The 21,344-nt window shown below is 43.7% G+C and overlaps 3 protein-coding genes across 4 annotated transcripts in view; all 3 read left to right on the top strand.

The window, feature by feature from the left end:
* On the top strand, window positions 1-12,656 carry rpp14 (ribonuclease P/MRP 14 subunit). The gene is made up of 6 exons (XM_055869957.1): window positions 1-143; window positions 440-558; window positions 882-966; window positions 9,278-9,354; window positions 12,385-12,463; window positions 12,567-12,656. Exons 2-6 carry the CDS (start codon window positions 467-469, stop codon window positions 12,621-12,623), a joined length of 390 nt encoding a protein of 129 aa, XP_055725932.1. The 5' UTR covers window positions 1-143; window positions 440-466; the 3' UTR covers window positions 12,624-12,656.
* A 47-nt stretch (window positions 12,657-12,703) lies between these two features.
* Window positions 12,704-13,860, top strand: LOC129815820 (hydroxyacyl-thioester dehydratase type 2, mitochondrial-like). The gene has a single exon (XM_055869956.1). It carries the CDS (start codon window positions 12,704-12,706, stop codon window positions 13,235-13,237), a length of 534 nt encoding a protein of 177 aa, XP_055725931.1. The 3' UTR covers window positions 13,238-13,860.
* A 555-nt stretch (window positions 13,861-14,415) lies between these two features.
* Window positions 14,416-21,344, top strand: part of pxk (PX domain containing serine/threonine kinase) — a 55,711-nt gene continuing 48,782 nt past the window's right edge. The window contains exon 1 of one of the 2 annotated variants that reach the window (XM_055869953.1): window positions 14,416-14,754. In XM_055869953.1, the coding sequence (XP_055725928.1) occupies window positions 14,653-14,754 (102 nt within the window). In that variant the 5' untranslated portion in view covers window positions 14,416-14,652. The remainder of the gene's footprint in view (window positions 14,755-21,344) is intronic. The other variant, XM_055869954.1, reaches the window with a different exon arrangement.

Genomic DNA, 21,344 nt, shown 5'->3' with positions numbered 1-21,344 from the left:
CATGTTCTGCGCATGCGTAGCTTCAGGGCAAGCACGTTTTGTCAGTCACGTTGGGTCAAGCACTTATCAACAGGCAAGTTTGTTATTACAGACATTTATAAAAAAGTTCAAGTGGATTCAGCAGCAACACGTTGACGCAGTTGGTGAGTGTATAAAGTACAGTAAACGATTCTGTCATCAGATATTTAGCTAGGCCCATTTCAATCCTCAGTAGCTGGCTAGTTAGCTGAGCTGCTAGCTAACGTTAGCCTCATCAGATCCAGGTTTCTGAAACAGCGAACTGTACATAACGTTCAATCATTATTACCTACACATTACAATGCATTGAATCGCCAACTTGTATATCACCCTTGACATACTATAGGCTAAAATACTGACTTAACGTTACATTGTCAGACCATAGTAGTTTTAACGGTACTGTTGTTTTTATGTTTTGAAGGACACGCGACGCTTGTAGCCAAATAGAATGCGGCGCGCAGACATAAAGGACGAACCTGCGACTTATGAGCGACTTGTGTACAAGAACACATCCGTTTACCACTATATGAGGATCTCCCTGTAAGTGTCACCACCACTTGATCAAAGTTTCTTTCCATTTGATGCAAAATTATTCTTTTTCCATTTACTTCCTGCCTCTTTCGCCGAAGCCCTATAGTTTTACCTGATCTGGTCACGTGGTCAGGAACAACTCCTTTCCCTGAGTAGAGTACACAGTAGACAAACAACTGTGAGGTGACAGTGCATCGGTGTTCACAACTCACTTTCAAACTACTCTGTGCTGTGTGTGCATTTTTATCCTGCAGTAAGGATTCACAAAGATTTGATTTGAACGCTTCATAGAAAACACTTGTTAATTCAGGACCTCTTTTGAACCCTTTCAGAGTGTTGGAGAATGAAAGCGCCACACTCAGTGCAGCCCAACTGAAGCAGCTCATCGTCTCTGGCCTCAGGGACCTGTATGGAGAGGTAAAGTGAAGCTAGACTGGTTGAATCCAAGCTGAAATGAAACAGAACAAATCCATATGGATTAGAGCTGGGCAATATGGCCAAAATTTCATATCACAATATTTTACTTTTTTTGTTTTTTAAAGTTTTGATTGTATTTTTGTATGTATTTGTATAACTAGGGCAGGTTGCCAAGCGGTTAAGAGAGTTGGGCCAGTAACAGAAAGGTCACTGGTTCGAATCCCGGAGACAAACTAAGTGAAAACATCTGCCGATATGCCCTTGAGCAAGGCACTTAAACTTAATTGGTCATGTAAGTCGCTCTGGATAAGAGTGTCCGCTAAATTGACTTAAATTTAAAAGTTATAAATACGCTTTGTGTAGTTTGTGACCCTAGGCTGGTGTAACTGTATAACTTTTAGTACGTCCCCTCGCCCCGACCCGGGCGTGAACCAGGGACCCTCTGCACACATCAACAACGGTCGCCCACGAAGCGTCGTTACCCATCGCTCCACAAAGGCCGCGGCCCTTGCAGAGCAAGGGGCAACACTACATCTAGGTTTCAGAGCAAGTGACGTAACTGATTGAAACGCTACTAGCGCGTACCCGCTAACTAGTTAGCCATTTCACATCCGTTACACTCACCCCCCCTTTCAACCTCCTCCTTTTCCGCAGCAACCAGTGATCCGGGTCAACAGCATCAATGTAACAGTATAACTTTAGTACGTCCCCTCGCCCCGACCTCGAGCGCGAACCAGGGACCCTCTGCACACATCAACAACTGACACCCACGAAGCGTCGTTACCCATCGCTCCACAAAGCCGCGGCCCTTGCAGAGCAAAGGGCAACACTACTTCTAGGTTTCAGAGCAAGTGACGTAACTGATTGAAACGCTATTAGCGCGTACCCGCTAACTAGCTAGCCATTTCACATCCGTTACACTGGCAATGCATACATTATAAGTGATTTCAATGAGCCTTTCACCATTCTGATTGTTTTACACTGTTCAATCCAACTTCAAACAAATAATTTATACATTTCTTTTAGGGCTGATCCCATTTAGTCGACTGGTGGATTGTTTGGGCGTTAGGCTGTTGGTCGACCGATATTTCTTTCGTCAAGCATATAGCTAAAATATAAATCATGGTGTACAGGACACCAGTGTGAGTGGACTGATCCATTGTGGAGGCCATGGGGATGGCACAGTTCATCACTAACACTTGCTACTGAAATTGTTGCCTATATGGTTATTACATACAGTGCCTTTGGAAAGTATTCAGACCCCTTGACTTTTTCCACATTTTGTTACGTTACAGCCTTATTCTAAAATGTTGTCGTTTATTTTTTCCTCGATCTTCACACAATACCCCATAATGACAAAGAAAAAACAGGTTTTTAGAAATATCACATTTGCATAAGTATTTAGACCCTTTACTCAGTACTTTGTTGAAGTACCTTTGGTAGTGATCACAGCCTTGAGTCTTTTTGGGTATAAGGCTACAAGCTTGGCACACCTGTATTTAGGGAGTTTCTCCCATTCTTCTCTGCAGATCCTCTCAAGCTCTGTCAGGTTGGATGGGGAGTGTTGCTGCACAGCTATTTTCAGGTCTCTCCAGAGATGTTCAATCGGGTTCAAGTCCAGGCTCTGGCTGGGCCACTCAAGGACATTAAGAGACTTGTCCCGAAGCCACTCCTGCATTGTCTTGGCTGTGAGCTTAGGGTCGTTGTCCAGTTGGAAGGTGAACCTTCACCCCAGTCTGAGGTCCTGAGCGCTCTGGAGCAGGTTTTCATCAAGGATCTCTCTAATTTGCTCCGTTCATCTTTACCCCAATCCTGACTAGTCTCCCATTCCCTGCAGCTGAAAAGCATCCCCACAGCATGATGCTGCCACCACCACGCTTCACCGTAGGAATGGTGCCAGGTTTCCTCCAGGTGTGATGCTTGGCATTCAGGCCAAGGAGTAAAATCTTGGTTTCATCAGACCAGAGAATCTTATTTCTCACCCCAAGCGGCCTTTCATGTGCCTTTTACTGAGGAGTGGCTTCCGTCTGGCCACTCTACCACAAAGGCCTGATTGGTGGAGTGCTGCAGAGATGGTTGTCCTTCTGAAAGGTTCTCCCATCTCCACAGAGGAACTCTGGAGCTCTGTCAGAGTGACCATCAAGTTCTTGGTCACCTCCCTGACCAAGGCCCTTCACCCCCAATTGCACAGTTTGGCTGGAAGGCCAGCTCTAGGAAGAGTCTTGGTGGTTCCAAACTTCTTCCTTTTAAGAATGATGGAGGCCACTGTGCTCTTGGGGACCTTCAATGCTGGATACATTTTTTTGGTACCCTTTACCAGATCTGTGCCTCCACACAATCCTGTCTCGGAGCTCTATGGACAATTCCTTCGACCTCATGACTTGGTTTTTGCTCTGACATTCATTGTCAACTGTGGGACCTTAAATAGACAGATGTGTGCCTTTCCAAATCATGTCCAATCAATTGAATTGACCACAGATGGACACCAATCAAGTTGTAGAAACATCTCAAGGATGATCAATGGAAACAGGATGCACTTGAGCTCAATTTCGAGTCTCATCGCAAAGGGTCTGAATACTTATGTAAATTAAAAAATGTCAAACCTATTTTGTCATTATAGGTATTGTATATAGATTGCTGAGGATCCTTTTAATTTAATCAATGTTAGAACAAGGCTGTAACGTAACAACATGTGGGAAAAGTCTGAATACTTTCCAAAGGCACTGTAAGAACAATGGTGCAACACAAACAAATATAAATATTTTCTCAAAAATGCACTTAATCCTGTGTTGGATAGCGATCGCTGTCGCCTAACTGTTAAATGTGCCAGGCTTTATAAATTTTTCACATATCTAGCTACAGAAATAAGACTGATCCTGCTTGTGTTGCCTGTTTGTTTAATATCCTACTAATTCCGTGAGCACCAAGCCTCAAGCAAAAACAACAATCTGATTAACAATTTAACAAATGTGTCTGTTTTTAATCTTTTGCTGTAATAAATGTTTTACACGTTTTTTCCCCTGTTAGAACAGCCTCTGGTATTATAATTTATTTAGTGTTTACACGGTTCCAAATTGTCTGAAAAATTAATATTTCTAAACTTTTTCTTGATCTCGTTATTATTATGATCATGATAATAAGTCATGTCTTTATCATTAGTAGGCTTTAGCATAGCAGCCTTGTATAACCACCATCGAACTGTAGGCCGAAGAGCACATCCTGTTTTAATCTTTATACTGTAAATTAGGCCTATATTTCTATACTTATATAGGCTACTGTATCAGTCAACCATTCGTTCGTGTCATAATACACAGCATACGAGTCATTCATGATTTGAAATGCAATCAAGCGTTTATTTTAAAATAACAAAGCGACCCTTGAATAATTATTGTAAACAATCAATACACCGTTCCATGTCGGCAATTGCGACTGTGTTTAGTCTTTGCTGTAAACCCCCCCCCCCCGCCCTAAAAAACGTACTATAGACTCTCTGGTATTTAGTGTTTACATTGTTCCAAATAGAAACATTGTTGTAGTCTAACACCTGTTTGGCAGACAGTGCTTCTTCCTTTACATTTTTCTTCATCTCCAGTATTTTCCACAACTAGTCACTTTTATTACAAACATCTGACTTCCCCTTTACCGCTTGAGCAATCAAACGTTCCCCCGTTTCGAGTTTGTTTGTCACGTCATCTGCATCTATTTAGTTGTCACGTGTATTATGGTGTTTAGAGTTTGTTATAACCAGTTTATGATATGCTATAGGTCAGGCCATATTGGTCACATGCATTCCATGCTTACATGTGTCACGTAAAGAGAGCAAAGGTTGAGGGAATAGGGAAGGTTTTTCCTAAACACATTAGGGATTTCGGTAACGGAACTTTAAGGCCAGAAATGATTTAGCAGGTTCAGCAACACGGACAGCGCGATAAACACTGTTGATGTTCTGTGGTGGTCGCTGCAGCAGGGAGGAGAGGGAGACAACAGGTGCTAGTCACAGTCACTCGCTGTCATATATACACTGCTCAAAAAAATAAAGGGAACACTTAAACAACACAATGTAACTCCAAGTCAATCACACTTCTGTGAAATCAAACTGTCCACTTAGGAAGCAACACTGATTGACAATAAATTTCACATGCCGTTGTGCAAATGGAATAGACAAAAGGTGGAAATTATAGGCAATTAGCAAGACACCCCCAATAAAGGAGTGGTTCTGCAGGTGGTGACCACAGACCACTTCTCAGTTCCTATGCTTCCTGGCTGATGTTTTGGTCACTTTTGAATGCTGGCGGTGCTTTCACTCTAGTGGTAGCATGAGACGGAGTCTACAACCCACACAAGTGGCTCAGGTAGTGCAGCTCATCCAGGATGGCACATCAATGCGAGCTGTGCCAAGAAGGTTTGCTGTGTCTGTCAGCGTAGTGTCCAGAGCATGGAGGCGCTACCAGGAGACAGGCCAGTACATCAGGAGACGTGGAGGAGGCCGTAGGAGGGCAACAACCCAGCAGCAGGACCGCTACCTCCGCCTTTGTGCAAGGAGGAGCAGGCGGAGCACTGCCAGAGCCCTGCAAAATGACCTCCAGCAGGCCACAAATGTGCATGCGTCTGCTCAAACGGTCAGAAACAGACTCCATGAGGGTGGTATGAGGGCCCAACGTCCACAGGTGGGGGTTGTGCTTACAGCCCAACACCGTGCAGGACGTTTGGCATTTGCCAGAGAACACCAAGATTGGCAAATTCGCCACTGGCGCCCTGTGCTCTTCACAGATGAAAACACGTTCACACTGAGCAAATGAGCACATGTGACAGACGTGACAGAGTCTGGAGACGCCGTGGAGAACGTTCTGCTGCCTGCAACATCCTCAAGCATGACCGGTTTGGCGGTGGGTCAGTCATGGTGTGGGGTGGCATTTCTTTGGGGGGCCGCACAGCCCTCCATGTGCTCGCCAGAGGTAGCCTGACTGCCATTAGGTACCGAGATGAGATCCTCAGACCCCTTGTGAGACCATATGCTGGTGCGGTTGGCCCTGGGTTCCTCCTAATGCAAGACAATGCTAGACCTCATGTGGCTGGAGTGTGTCAGCAGTTCCTGCAAGAGGAAGGCATTGATGCTATGGACTGGCCCGCCCGTTCCCCAGACCTGAATCCAATTGAGCACATCTGGGACATCATGTCTCGCGCCATCCACCAACGCCACGTTGCACCACAGACTGTCCAGGAGTTGGCGGATGCTTTAGTCCAGGTCTGGGAGGAGATCCCTCAGGAGACCATCCGCCACCTCATCAGGAGTGTAGGGAGGTCATACACACTACTGAGCCTCATTTTGACTTGTTTTAAGGACATTACATCAAATTTGGATCAGCCTGTAGTGTGGTTTTCCACTTCAATTTTGAGTGTGACTCCAAATCCAGACCTCCATGGGTTGATAAATTTGATTTCCATTGATAATTTATGTGTGATTTTGTTGTCAGCACATTCAACTATGTAAAGAAAAAAGTATTTAATAAGAATATTTCATTCATTCAGATCTAGGATGTGTTATTTTAGTGTTCCCTTAATTTTTTTGAACAGTGTAATAACACACAGAAATACGAGCCTTAGGTCATTAATATGGTCAAATCCGGAAACTATCATCTCAAACAAAACGTTGATTCTTTCAGTGAAATACGGAAACGTTCCTTATTTTATCTAACGGGTGGCATCCATAAGTCTAAATATTCCTGTTACATTGCACAACCTTCAATGTTATGTCATAATTACGTAAAATTCTGGCAAATTAGTTTGCAATGAGCCAGGCGACCCAAACTGTTGCATATACCCTGACTCTGCGTGCAATGAACGCAAGAGAAGTGACACAATTTCACCTGGTTAATATTGCCTGCTAACCTGGATTTCTTTTAGCTAAATATGCAGGTTTAAAAATATATACTTCTGTGTGTTGATTTTAAGAAAGGCATTGATGTTTATGGTTAGGTACACGTTGGAGCAACGACAGTCCTTTTTCACGAATGCGCACCGCATCGATTATATGCAACGCAGGACACGCTAGATAAACTAGTAATATCATCAACCAGGTGTCGTTATCACTAGTGATTATGATTGATTGTTTTTTATAAGATAAGTTTAATGCTAGCTAGCAACTTACCTTGGCTTCTTACTGCATTCGCGTAACAGGTGGGCTCCTCGTGAGGCAGGTGGTTAGAGCGTTGGACTAGTTAACCGTAAGGTTGCAAGATTGAATCACCGAGCTGACATGGTCAAAGTCTGTCGTTCTGCCCCTGAACAAGGCAGTTAACCCACTGTTCCTAGGCTGTCATTGAAAATAAGAATGTGTTCTTAACTGACTTGCCTAGTTAAATAAAGGTGTACATTTTTATTTCTTTTTTTACGGCAAAATCGGCATACAAAATGACCAATTTCCGATTGTTATGAAAACTTGAAATCGCCGCTAATTAATCGTCCATTCCGATTAAGCGGTCGGCCTCTAACGTATAGAGTGTTGTAATGTACGGAATGTTGTTGATATAGCTGTAATATACAAAATGTTGATAGATATAATGTATAGAGTGCATCTCATAACTCTGTATTCCTCACGTAAAGGGAATTGTGGTTATATTACATTGCTATTAGCAGCACTTTGTACTTGTTGCTATCTTCCGTTTCCATTGATTTAGGAGGTGTTAATGTAAAAGTATTTCCCATTCCAGTCTCTCACACTAGACACTTAATCCTTGTTTGTAATTGGCCTGGGGGTGGGGTTATGTCTAGTTGATTAGTCCGGGGGTGGGGTTATTTCTAGTTGATTAGTCCGGGGGGTGGGGTTATTTCTAGTTGATTAGTCCGGGGGGGGGGGGGGGTTATGTCTAGTTGATTAGCCCGGGGGTGGGGTTATGTCTAGTTGATTAGTCCGGGGGTGGGGTTATTTCTAGTTGATTAGTCCGGGGGTGGGGTTATTTCTAGTTGATTAGTCCGGGGGTGGGGTTATGTCTAGTTGATTAGCCCGGGGGTGGGGTTATTTCTAGTTGATTAGTCAAGGGGTGGGGTTATTTCTAGTTGATTAGTCCGGGGGTGGGGTTATTTCTAGTTGATTAGCCCGGAGGTGGGGTTATGTCTAGTTGATTAGTTTTGGGGTGGGGTTAGTTCTAGTTGATTATTCAAGGGGTGGGGTTATTTCTAGTTGATTAGTTTTGGGGTGGGGTTAGTTCTAGTTGATTATTCAAGGTTTGGGGTTATTTCTAGTTGATTAGTTTTGGGGTGGGGTTAGTTCTAGTTGATTATTCAAGGGGTGGGGTTATTTCTAGTTGATTAGTTTTGGGGTGGGGTTAGTTCTAGTTGATTATTCAAGGGGTGGGGTTATTTCTAGTTGATTAGTCAAGGGGTGGGGTTATTTCTAGTTGATTAGTCAAGGGGTGGGGTTATTTCTAGTTGATTAGTCAAGGGGTGGGGTTATTTCTAGTTGATTAGTCAAGGGGTGGGGTTATTTCTAGTTGATTAGTCAAGGGGTGGGGTTATTTCTAGTTGATTAGTCAAGGGGTGGGGTTATTTCTAGTTGATTAGTCAAGGGGTGGGGTTATTTCTAGTTGATTAGTCCGGGGGTGGGGTTATGTCTAGTTGATTAGTCCGGGGGTGGGGTTATTTCTAGTTGATTAGTCCGGGGGTGGGGTTATTTCTAGTTGATTCGTCTGGGGGTGGGGTTATTTCTAGTTGATTAGTCAAGGGGTGGGGTTATTTCTAGTTGATTCGTCTGGGGGTGGGGTTATTTCTAGTTGATTCGTCTGGGGGTGGGGTTATTTTTAGTTGATTCGTCTGGGGGTGGGGTTATTTCTAGTTGATTCGTCTGGGGGTGGGGTTATTTCTAGTTGATTCGTCTGGGGGTGGGGTTATTTCTAGTTGATTCGTCTTTGGGTGGGGTTATTTCTAGTTGATTCGTCTGGGGGTGGGGTTATTTCTAGTTGATTCGTCTGGGGGTGGGGTTATTTCTAGTTGATTCGCCTGGGGGTGGGGTTATTTCTAGTTGATTCGCCTGGGGGTGGGGTTATTTCGAGTTGATTCGCCTGGGGGTGGGGTTATTTCGAGTTGATTCGTCTGGGGGTGGGGTTATTTCTAGTTGATTCGTCTGGGGGTGGGGTTATTTCTAGTTGATTAGCCCGGGGGTGGGGTTATTTCTAGTTGATTAGCCTGGGGGTGAGGTTATTTCGAGTTGATTAGCCTGGGGGGGTTATTTCTATTCAAGCTCATTTTGGAATTCCTTTAGTCTGAGCTGAAAACATCGCTTAACATTTTTGGTCAACTTCTTCCTCTGTTTTAGGTTGGAGGTGCCTTCCCTTTTGATCTGTTGAAGTTTGATGAGAGCACACTAACAGGCGTGCTCCGTGTGTACAACAGGTAACTAACTGGCCATACAATTTACCCCCGCATGCAAGTCTTGGGCAAAATTCTGCAGGCTGAGCCCGGTAGTCAGTTGAACAGTGTTTCCTCTGACACGTTGGTGCGGCTGGCTTCCGGGTTAAGCAGGCGGGTGTTAAGGAGGATGTATGACTCGACCTTCGCCTCCCTCGAGCCCTTTGCGTAGTTGCAGCGATGAGACAAGATCGAAATTGGGGAGAAAAAGAGGGTCAAATACAACAAATAAATCATCATAACCTATAGGAGGGTAGCTCTTCAGGAACAGGGTTGGAGTTAACCTATAGGAGGGCAGATCTCCCGGAACAGGGTTGGAGTTAACCTATAGGAGGGTAGTTCTCCAGGAACAGGGTTGGAGTTAACCTATAGGAGGGTAGTTCTCCAGGAACAGGGTTGGAGTTAACCTATAGGAGGGTAGCTCTCCAGGAACAGGGTTGGAGTTAACCTATAGGAGGGTAGCTCTTCAGGAACAGGGTTGGCGTTAACCTATAGGAGGGCAGTTCTTCAGGAACAGGGTTGGAGTTAACCTATAGGAGGGTAGCTCTTCAGGAACAGGGTTGTAGTTAACCTATAGGAGGGTAGCTCTCCAGGAACAGGGTTGGAGTTAACCTATAGGAGGGTATCTCTCCAGGAACAGGGTTGGAGTTAACCTATAGGAGGGTAGCTCTCCAGGAACAGGGTTGGAGTTAACCTATAAGAGGGCAGCTCTCCAGGAACAGGGTTGGAGTTAACCTATAGGAGGGTAGCTCTCCAGGAACAGGGTTGGAGTTAACCTATAGGAGGGTAGTTCTCCAGGAACAGGGTTGGAGTTAACCTATAGGAGGGCAGCTCTCCAGGAACAGGGTTGGGGTTAACCTATAGGAGGGCAGCTCTTCAGGAACAGGGTTGGAGTTAACCTATAGGAGGGTAGCTCTCCAGGAACAGGGTTGGAGTTAACCTATAGGAGGGCAGCTCTCCAGGAACAGGGTTGGAGTTAACCTATAGGAGGGTCTCTCTCCAGGAACAGGGTTGGAGTTAACCTATAGGAGGGTAGTTCTCCAGGAACAGGGTTGGAGTTAACCTATAGGAGGGTAGCTCTCCAGGAACAGGGTTGGAGTTAACCTATAGGAGGGTAGCTCTCCAGGAACAGGGTTGGAGTTAACCTATAGGAGGGTAGCTCTTCAGGAACAGGGTTGGGGTTAACCTATAGGAGGGTAGCTCTCTCCAGGAACAGGGTTGGAGTTAACCTATAGGAGGGCAGCTCTCCAGGAACAGGGTTGGAGTTAACCTATAGGAGGGTAGCTCTTCAGGAACAGGGTTGGGGTTAACCTATAGGAGGGTAGCTCTTCAGGAACAGGGTTGGGGTTAACCTATAGGAGGGTAGCTCTTCGGGAACAGGGTTGGAGTTAACCTATAGGAGGGTAGTTCTCCAGGAACAGGGTTGGAGTTTACCTATAGGAGGATAGCTCTCCAGGAACAGGGTTGGAGTTAACCTACAGGAGGGTCTCTCTTCGGGAACAGGGTTGGAGTTAACCTATAGGAGATTAGCTCTTCAGGAACAGGGTTGGAGTTAACCTATAGGAGGGTCTCTCTTCGGGAACAGGGTTGGAGTTAACCTATAGGAGGGTAGTTCTCCAGGAACAGGGTTGGAGTTAACCTATAGGAGGGCAGCTCTCCAGGAACAGGGTTGGGGTTAACCTATAGGAGGGCAGCGCTTCAGGAACAGGGTTGGAGTTAACCTATAGGAGGGTAGCTCTCCAGGAACAGGGTTGGAGTTAACCTATAGGAGGGCAGCTCTCCAGGAACAGGGTTGGAGTTAACTTATAGGAGGGTCTCTCTCCAGGAACAGGGTTGGAGTTAACCTATAGGAGGGTAGCTCTTCGGGAACAGGGTTGGAGTTAACCTATAGGAGGGTAGTTCTCCAGGAACAGGGTTGGAGTTAACCTATAGGAGGGTAGCTCTCCAGGAACAGGGTTGGAGTTAACCTATAGGAGGGTAGCTCTCCAGGAACAGGGTTGGAGTTAACCTATAGGAGGGTAGCTCTCCAGGAACAGGGTTGGAGTTAACCTATAGGAGGGTAGCTCTTCAGGAACAGGGTTGGGGTTAACCTATAGGAGGGTAGCTCTCTCCAGGAACAGGGTTGGAGTTAACCTATAGGAGGGCAGCTCTCCAGGAACAGGGTTGGAGTTAACCTATAGGAGGGTAGCTCTTCAGGAACAGGGTTGGGGTTAACCTATAGGAGGGTAGCTCTTCGGGAACAGGGTTGGAGTTAACCTATAGGAGGGTAGTTCTCCAGGAACAGGGTTGGAGTTAACCTATAGGAGGATAGCTCTCCAGGAACAGGGTTGGAGTTAACCTATAGGAGGGTAGTTCTCCAGGAACAGGGTTGGAGTTAACCTATAGGAGGGTATCTCTTCAGGAACAGGGTTGGAGTTAACCTATAGGAGGGTAGCTTCAGGAACAGGGTTGGAGTTAACCTATAGGAGGGTAGATATCCAGGAACAGGGTTGGAGTTAACCTATAGGAGGGGGTTGGAGTTAACCTATAGGAGGGTATCTCTCCAGGAACAGGGTTGGAGTTAACCTATAGGAGATTAGCTCTTCAGGAACAGGGTTGGAGTTAACCTATAGGAGGGTCTCTCTTCGGGAACAGGGTTGGAGTTAACCTATAGGAGGGTAGTTCTCCAGGAACAGTGTTGGAGTTAACCTATAGGAGGGTAGTTCTCCAGGAACAGTGTTGGAGTTAACCTATAGGAGGGTAGCTCTTCAGGAACAGGGTTGGGGTTAACCTATAGGAGGGCAGCTCTTCAGGAACAGGGTTGGAGTTAACCTATAGGAGGGTAGCTCTTCAGGAACATGGTTGGAGTTAACCTATAGGAGGATAGCTCTCCAGGAACAGGGTTGGAGTTAACCTATAGGAGGGTAGCTCTCCAGGAACAGGGTTGGAGTTAACCTATAGGAGGGTAGTTCTCCAGGAACAGGGTTGGAGATTCCTTCTTTAGTGGATGTGACTGGGTCTGTTTGTTTCTTTCAGTGGCCTGGTGAAGTTGTGGAGTGCCCTGACACTGTTGGGATCCTATCAGGAGGAACTGTGCTTTTTCAGAGTTACTCAGGTAAACTACTGACTGCCTATTAATTGGAATTGACCAACCCTGCTGCGTAATGTAAACATCTGTATCAAAACTAAACTCCCCCCCCCCCCCCCCCCTCTCCTAGGTGTCACCTTTCCTGTTAACTCTGTCTGGGAATAGTCGTGAGCTGGAGCTGGACTGAGCAGAGGTGCACTGAGCAGAGGTGTTGGTTCTTGAGTCAACACAGTGACCCATAACACTGAAGACAAAACAATACCTAGAATGAACTTCATTTTCAGAAATGTCTTTAGTAAACAACATTTGTGCTCTAATTTCAACTATGCAGCCCTTAACTGCATTCAAAGGGCCAGGGGCCCCCTGCCGTTGGTTACATTACCCCAGTCACGTCACCTCCATGTCGGGGAGCGGGCCTCTCTCACCAAGACCTTCAGCGCCAGGGACGTGGCGGTCTTCGCCGAGCTCACCGGGGACGTCAACCCCATTCACCTGGACCCGACCTATGCCAAGACCACGTCGTTCGAGAAGCCCATCGTCCACGGCGTGCTGATAAACGGACTGATCTCGGCCATTCTGGGGACCAAGTTGCCGGGGAGCGGCTGTATCTTCCTGTACCAGGAGATCAGGTTCCCGGCGCCGCTGTACATCGGGGAGGAGGTGCTGGCTGAAGCCGAGGTGAAGAAGATCAAGATGTCGTTCGCCTTCATCGCAGTGACCTGCTCTGCCAAAGATAAAGTGGTCATGGAGGGGGAGGTCATGATCATGATGCCAGAGGATCAGCAACCAAGGGCGCGATGATGACGATAACAGTTGGAGGGAATATTTTGTTGCCTTCAAATCCAGTCTGTTTGTGCTAACATTCTACTCCTTGTCATGCCAAACGGAGAAGGAGTGGAAATGTTTTGCACAAACGGACTTCCTTTGAAGCTAGTTGGTGGATATATTGTAGTCTCTCTTGACATGACAGACTTGAGCTAACGTGAGATTTTGGTTGTGGCGGCAGGGATTTAAAATATGTTGTGGTAAACCTGTACTTTTGTTTAACTGGCTTTTGGAGATCCTTTTTAAGTTTGTATGGCTTGAATCTCACATCCCTCTAGGAACAGCTCAGAGGTAGTATCTGTTGTGGGACTACCTCCAAAGCATCTTCTGACAAATGCCTGCTAAATCAGTGGCACTGGAATGATCCTTGTTTTGCTCATAATTTTTCAAATAACTGTTATATGGTCTGGTGCTCTTGTATTACAAATAATTGTGCACAATGTTCTTTGGTTAAATGATGATTTATTGAATTTGAGGCTACTTTTGTTTGATCAAAGATCCTTCTTAGCTGTTTTGTAAATAAGTGGCATAATAAAGACCTAGATCAATGTATGTAGGCATATTTGAGTTACAAATAAATTGAATCTAAGCATTTTCAAGGCTGCCTACTATGCATGTTGTATTGTTTCTTTAGTGATAAATATAAACATTGTTTCTTTAGTGATAAATATAAACACAATCACAGTTAATAATCACACATGGACATATACTTCATAGATGTTTCAAACCCAATTGTTGTACTTACTCGAAATGTCTTTCCTAATCAGATTACCAAATGTATGGCCAAACCTGTCTTGTGAAATAAAACAAACCGACCATCTGGCTGTCTCCACCCCTGGACTGGGGGCGGGTACCTGCAGGCAGCTATGTATTAGTTACGAGCACCATTAACAGTACTGAACTTGGTCTGATGACACAGCCAGCCTGTGTCAACCTAGACAGAATAGATTCCTGCACTAGTTTACAGTTGCACTGGGGTCAGACAGATAAAACACAGCTGAGTCGATCCAAGATAGTATATGGGTTGAGAAATGTGTTTTACTCCAAATGGTCCTGTTATCCCAACTGTTACACTGAGAAGATCGAACAACTGCTCGTATTTTTTGCAGTTTTTCAATCTTCTCATCCTTGTATTGAGGTAGGTTTTTCCTATTCACATCTCGCGTTGGCTCAGTCTTGTTTTAATCTAAACAGGAAGTCTGTCTGACCCCAGTGCAGTTGTAAGCAAGCGTAGGATCGGAATCTATTCTGTCAAGTGTCAACCCTTCCTGTCCTCATTTCTGACTAAATACTCAGCTAGCTAGTCGGCTAGCTTGACTTCACGTCCATCTGCGTTGGTTTCACACCCGAAGGTGTTTTATCGTTGGGTTCGTTACTGATCGGGCGCCGGGATGGCGTTTTTGGAGAAGCAGTCCCCGGGAAGGGTGCTATTGGATGATACGGTGGCCCTTACAGCACTGATCGAAGCCAGCCAAAATCTACAATCTCACACGGTGAGTCTGGTTCGACCAGGCAGGGACAAGCCGAGGAAGTAGTTAGCTAGCTAATTTATCACGGTGAAGGTTAACAAACAGTTATTTATGGTGTCAGACCGCTTCTATAAACCAGTGTCGTTGCTGGTCTCTAACGTTGACGGTTGTTTACTGCTTGTGTAATGACGTGTTGGAAAGTGTTTATCAACCAGTTCGTTGTAAAACGGCTGCCATTGACTCGCGTGTTGACATTTTGACAGTCAGCTGGATAGTTAACCCAGCTGCTAACTATTTAGCTAGCTACTGTAGTTAGTTTAGTTCAGGGGTGTATTCATTACGGAAATCGGTTACCGTTTTAACAACCAAACAGAGTAAAACGAGCAAACGTTTAACTCACTAAACAACTATTTTCTTCCTGTCTTAACAATGACAGCTGTTAGCTAGACCCTAACTAAAATGCAATGTATCGCTTATGGGGCCTTTTGCTAAAATAGTCTGTGACCGTTGATGGTTGGTTGGGGAATGTTCGTGTGTCATTCCCAGAGCTGGTTGAGAGCCTTCCTGTATACAGTCATTGTTGAGTCTTTCACAATAAACACTGCCAAACTGTGTAAATAACGTTACTGGTAGACAAAATGCCACATATTGATGATACAATTGTGTTGGGTAAAGTCAGGGTGAAATGATAACTTAAGGTAGCCTACATGGCGAACTAGATAATATGGATTTAAATCAGGGCCGTCGTGCACCCCAAATGTCTTTTTGGCCACGAAGTACGTGAGAATGGCTGGGTACTTAGGGTTTATTGCTAATGAGGCCCTTTATCTACTTTTCCACTTTTCCATAGAATTTTTATTTAGCATTTTTCAAAGACCAACCTAGAGCCATAATCATTGTTTAATCTTTTTCTGCTTATCTTTGTGTACCAAATGAGCAGAGGAGGCTGGTGGGAGGAGCTATAGGAGGACGGCCGCATTGCAATGGTTGTAATGGAACGTGTCAAACATATGGAAACCACGTTTGACACCGTTCTATTTAATATGAGCCTGTCCTATAGCCCCTCCCACCAGCCTCCTCTGCTCTTGAGCTGTCTCTGTCCTGACTGGTGTATTTAAAAACAAAAACAAAAAAAACTGAATAAAATAAACGTTATCTTCATCTCTGCTAAAAATCTGGGTAGAATAAACTGTTTCTCTGCGTCTCTGCTAAAATCTGGGTACAAAAAAACTGCTTCTCTGTTAAAATCTGGATAGAATAAACTGTTTCTCTGCGTCTCTGCTAAAATCTGGGTACAAAAAAACTGCTTCTCTGTTAAAATCTGGATAGAATAAACTGTTTCTCTGCGTCTCTGCTAAAATCTGGGTACAAAAAAACTGCTTCTCTGTTAAAATCTGGATAGAATAAACTGTTTCTCTGCGTCTCTGCTAAAATCTGGGTACAAAAAAACTGCTTCTCTGTTAAAATCTGGATAAAAGATTGAAATGAATGTGAGTCTTATTCAATACATCCTAGTTATTGCTTGCTTTTCTAAAGTCTACCAACCTTGCCAGCAGGCATACCAGCTAATATAGTTAGACAAGCTAGCTACTAACTTAGTTGATTGGAAACCTATCTGGGCCTAGCTAAAGCCAACTTCATGAAACTGCTAGGTGGCTGGTATTATTACAGAATAGTATTTTTACGTTCTTTTTTTATAATTTTTTAAACAGGCAGATAGGTGCCCTCTATGGGCATGACATATCTGATGTGAATTGAAGGTCAATAGAGACTTCATTACACACTCGGGTGTAGTTGTTTACAACTGGGATGTACCACAGTTTGCTGCCAGCCTGAATGTATCACCTTTATAGCACATTGAACAATAATGTTTATGTGAGTGGCATATAGCTTAGGCTCAGTGGTGTTTAAGTGGCCTGCAGTGGATTATCCTGGTGAGGTTTAAACCAGACCTTTTGGACCTTTGGCTTGTGTTATTCCAGCTACTGTACTACCATGTCACCCTGACAGACCTTAGTTGTGTCCCAAATGACACCCTGTACCCTATATAGTACCCTACTTTTGTCCGGGGATCTGGTCAAAAGTAGTGCACTACATAGGGAATAGGGTGCCATTTTGAGCCGTGTCCACAGTACTACCCTCTCAGGCCTATAGTGTTCAGCTGTTGTGAATGATTTGGGGGAAACGCTATTTGAATACTAGGTATCAGAGTAGAAGTGCTGATCTAGGATCAGGTCTCCCCTCTCCATGTAATCTTCTTCGTTATGATCTGAAAGGCAACACTGATCTTAGATCAGCACGCCTACTGCTCGATGAATATATCCCTGGTTAACTAAATATACAGTGAAACATACATGTTATCATAGAACATTGTGACGGGAGTGAAAACGTTGTCGAGAAGGATGAAGGATTGCTGACCACTGTGTCCTCTCCTATAGAATTAGAACTACTAGAACAGTCTTGCCATGTTCCCGAGGGGACTTTACCCCTTCTTGTATTTCTTGTTCTATGTCGTCTCCTTTTATCCCTGTCTTCTGTGTTTTTGAGTGTGGGAGTAACTTCATCACGGAGGAAGCACATGAGACGGGCATGACAAGGAGACGACAGCAAGTTGATCTTAGTTAACCATGCCTCACATAAGGCAGGGAAAGTTAGCCTGGATCCTAACACAATCCGTTTCGTAATGAAGTTTGATGAAGTGAAAAATATTCATAATAATTTCATGATGGATCCAGGCTAGGAGAAAGTAGGCCTTATCAATAATCATTTCTAATAATAATCTTCTAGAAAAGTAGGTAATCAGTTCAGTCAGCCTTTGTCTCCAGGAGGAGAATTTAGTGAAGGACTGACTAGATCAAGCTGTTAGTGAAGGACTGACTAGATCAAGCTTTTAGTGAAGGACTGACTAGATCAAGCTTTTAGTGAAGGACTGACTAGATCAAGCTTTTAGTGAAGGACTGACTAGATCAAGCTTTTAGTGAAGGACTGACTAGATCAAGCTTTTAGTGAAGGACTGACTAGATCAAGCTTTTAGTGAAGGACTGACTAGATCAAGCTTTTAGTGAAGGACTGACTAGATCAAGCTTTTAGTGAAGGACTGACTAGAGCAAGCTTGTGACTCTATAAACTTTATGGATGAATTTGCTGTTTGTTTTGGTTTTGTTTTAGATTATTTTGTGCACAATATAAATGAATGGTAAATTATCTATTGTGTCATTTTGGATTCACTTTTATTGTTAATGAGAATAGAATATGTTTAGTAAAATGTCTACATTAATGTAGATGTTACCATGATTACTGATAATCCTGAATGAAACGTGAATAATGATGCTTGAGAAAGTTAGACGCACAAATTTCATACTTACCCCAATAATGCTAACCTCCCCTGTTATTGTAATGGTGAGAGGTTAGCATGTCTTGGGGGTATGATATAAAATGCTAACCCCCCCTGTTATTGTAATGGTGAGAGGTTAGCATGTCTTGGGGATATGATATAAAATGCTAACCTCTGTCATTGTAATGGTGAGAGGTTAGCATGTCTTGGGGATATGATATAAAATGCTAACCTCCTCTGTCATTGTAATGGTGAGAGGTTAGCATGTCTTGGGGATATGATATAAAATGCTAACCTCCCCTGTTATTGTAATGGTGAGAGGTTAGCATGTCTTGGGGATATGATATAAAATGCTAACCTCCTGTTATTGTAGTGGTGAGAGGTTAGCATGTCTTGGAGGTATGATATAAAATGCTAACCTCCCTTGTTATTGTAATGGTGAGAGGTTAGCATGTCTTGGTATTATGATATAAAATGCTAACCTCCCCTGTTATTGTAATGGTGAGAGGTTAGCATGTCATTGGGGGTATGATATAAAATGCTAACCTCCCCTGTTATTGTAATGGTGAGAGGTTAGCATGTCTTGGAGGTATGATATAAAATGCTAACCTCCCTTGTTATTGTAATGGTGAGAGGTTAGCATGTCATTGGGGGTATGATATAAAATGCTAACCTCCTCTGTTATTGTGATGGTGAGAGGTTAGCATGTCTTGGGGATATGATATAAAATGCTAACCTCCCCTGTTATTGTAATGGTGAGAGGTTAGCATGTCTTGGGGATATGAAATAAAATGCTAACCTCCCCTGTTATTGTAATGGTGAGAGGTTAGCATGTCTTGGGGATATGATATAAAATGCTAACCTCCCCTGTTATTGTAATGGTGAGAGGTTAGCATGTCATTGGGGGTATGATATAAAATGCTAACCTCCCCTGTTATTGTAATGGTGAGAGGTTAGCATGTCTTGGAGGTATGATATAAAATGCTAACCTCCCTTGTTATTGTAATGGTGAGAGGTTAGCATGTCATTGGGGGTATGATATAAAATGCTAACCTCCTCTGTTATTGTGATGGTGAGAGGTTAGCATGTCTTGGGGATATGATATAAAATGCTAACCTCCCCTGTTATTGTAATGGTGAGAGGTTAGCATGTCTTGGGGATATGATATAAAATGCTAACCTCCCCTGTTATTGTAATGGTGAGAGGTTAGCATGTCATTGGGGGTATGATATAAAATGCTAACCTCCCCTGTTATTGTAATGGTGAGAGGTTAGCATGTCTTGGGGGTATGATATAAAATGCTAACCCCCCCTGTTATTGTAATGGTGAGAGGTTAGCATGTCTTGGGGATATGATATAAAATGCTAACCTCTGTCATTGTAATGGTGAGAGGTTAGCATGTCTTGGGGATATGATATAAAATGCTAACCTCCTCTGTCATTGTAATGGTGAGAGGTTAGCATGTCTTGGGGATATGATATAAAATGCTAACCTCCCCTGTTATTGTAATGGTGAGAGGTTAGCATGTCTTGGGGATATGATATAAAATGCTAACCTCCCCTGTTATTGTAGTGGTGAGAGGTTAGCATGTCTTGGAGGTATGATATAAAATGCTAACCTCCCCTGTTATTGTAATGGTGAGAGGTTAGCATGTCTTGGAGGTATGATATAAAATGCTAACCTCCCTTGTTATTGTAATGGTGAGAGGTTAGCATGTCATTGGGGGTATGATATAAAATGCTAACCTCCTCTGTTATTGTGATGGTGAGAGGTTAGCATGTCTTGGGAATATGATATAAAATGCTAACCTCCCCTGTTATTGTAATGGTGAGAGGTAAGCATGTCTTGGGGATATGATATAAAATGCTAACCTCCCCTGTTATTGTAATGGTGAGAGGTTAGCATGTCTTGGGGATATGATATAAAATGCTAACCTCCCCTGTTATTGTAATGGTGAGAGGTTAGCATGTCCTTGGGGGTATGATATAAAATGCTAACCTCCTCTGTTATTGTAATGGTGAGAGGTTAGCATGTCATTGGGGATATGATATAAAATGCTAACTTCCTCTGTTATTGTACTTGTGAGAGGTTAGCATGTCTTGGGGGTATGATATAAAATGCTAACCTCCCCTGTTATTGTAATGGTGAGAGGTTAGCATGTCTTGGGGTATGATATAAAATGCTAACCCCCCCTGTTATTGTAATGGTGAGAGGTTAGCATGTCTTGGGGGGTATGATATAAAATGCTAACCTCCTCTGTTATTGTAATGGTGAGAGGTTAGCATGTCTTGGGGATATGATATAAAATGCTAACATCCTCTGTTATTGTACTGGTGAGAGGTTAGCATGTCTTGGGGGTATGATATAAAATGCTAACCTCCTTTGTCATTGTAATGGTGAGAGGTTAGCATGTCTTGGGGATATGATATAAAATGCTAACCTCCCCTATTATTGTAATGGTGAGAGGTTAGCATGTCTTGGGGATATGATATAAAATGCTAACCTCCCCTGTTATTGTAATGGTGAGAGGTTAGCATGTCATTGGGGGTATGATATAAAATGCTAACCTCCTCTGTTATTGTGATGGTGAGAGGTTAGTATGTCTTGGGGGTATGATATAAAATGCTAACCTCCCCTGTTATTGTAATGGTGAGAGATTAGCATGTCTTGGGTGTATGATATAAAATGCTAACCTCCCCTGTTATTGTAATGGTGAGAGATTAGCATGTCTTGGGGGTATGATATAAAATGCTAACCTCCCCTGTTATTGTAATGGTGAGAGGTTAGCATGTCTTGGGGGTATGATATAAAATGCTAACCTCCCCTGTTATTGTAATGGTGAGAGGTTAGCATGTCTTGGGGATATGATATAAAATGCTAACCTCCCCTGTTATTGTAATGGTGAGAGATTAGCATGTCTTGGGGATATGATATAAAATGCTAACATCCTCTGTTATTGTACTGGTGAGAGGTTAGCATGTCTTGGGGATATGATATCAAATGCTAACCTCCCCTGTTATTGTAATGGTGAGAGGTTAGCATGTCTTGGGGGTATGATATAAAATGCTAACCTCCTCTGTTATTGTAATGGTGAGAGATTAGCATGTCTTGGGGATATGATATAAAATGCTAACCTCCCCTGTTATTGTAATGGTCAGAGGTTAGCGTGTCTTGGGGGTATGAGATTTGAGCTGGCGTACAGCGCCAAAACACAACACGTGTAACACAGTCCCAGTACTGTTGGAGCTCTGTGTATATATGTATATACATTTGAAGTCGG

Source organism: Salvelinus fontinalis, chromosome 18 (genome assembly GCF_029448725.1).
Source record: "Salvelinus fontinalis isolate EN_2023a chromosome 18, ASM2944872v1, whole genome shotgun sequence".
NCBI lineage: Eukaryota > Metazoa > Chordata > Actinopteri > Salmoniformes > Salmonidae > Salvelinus > Salvelinus fontinalis.
The sequence above is the reverse complement of the archived record's forward strand: the minus strand, read 5'-3'. Positions and strand labels throughout refer to the sequence as shown.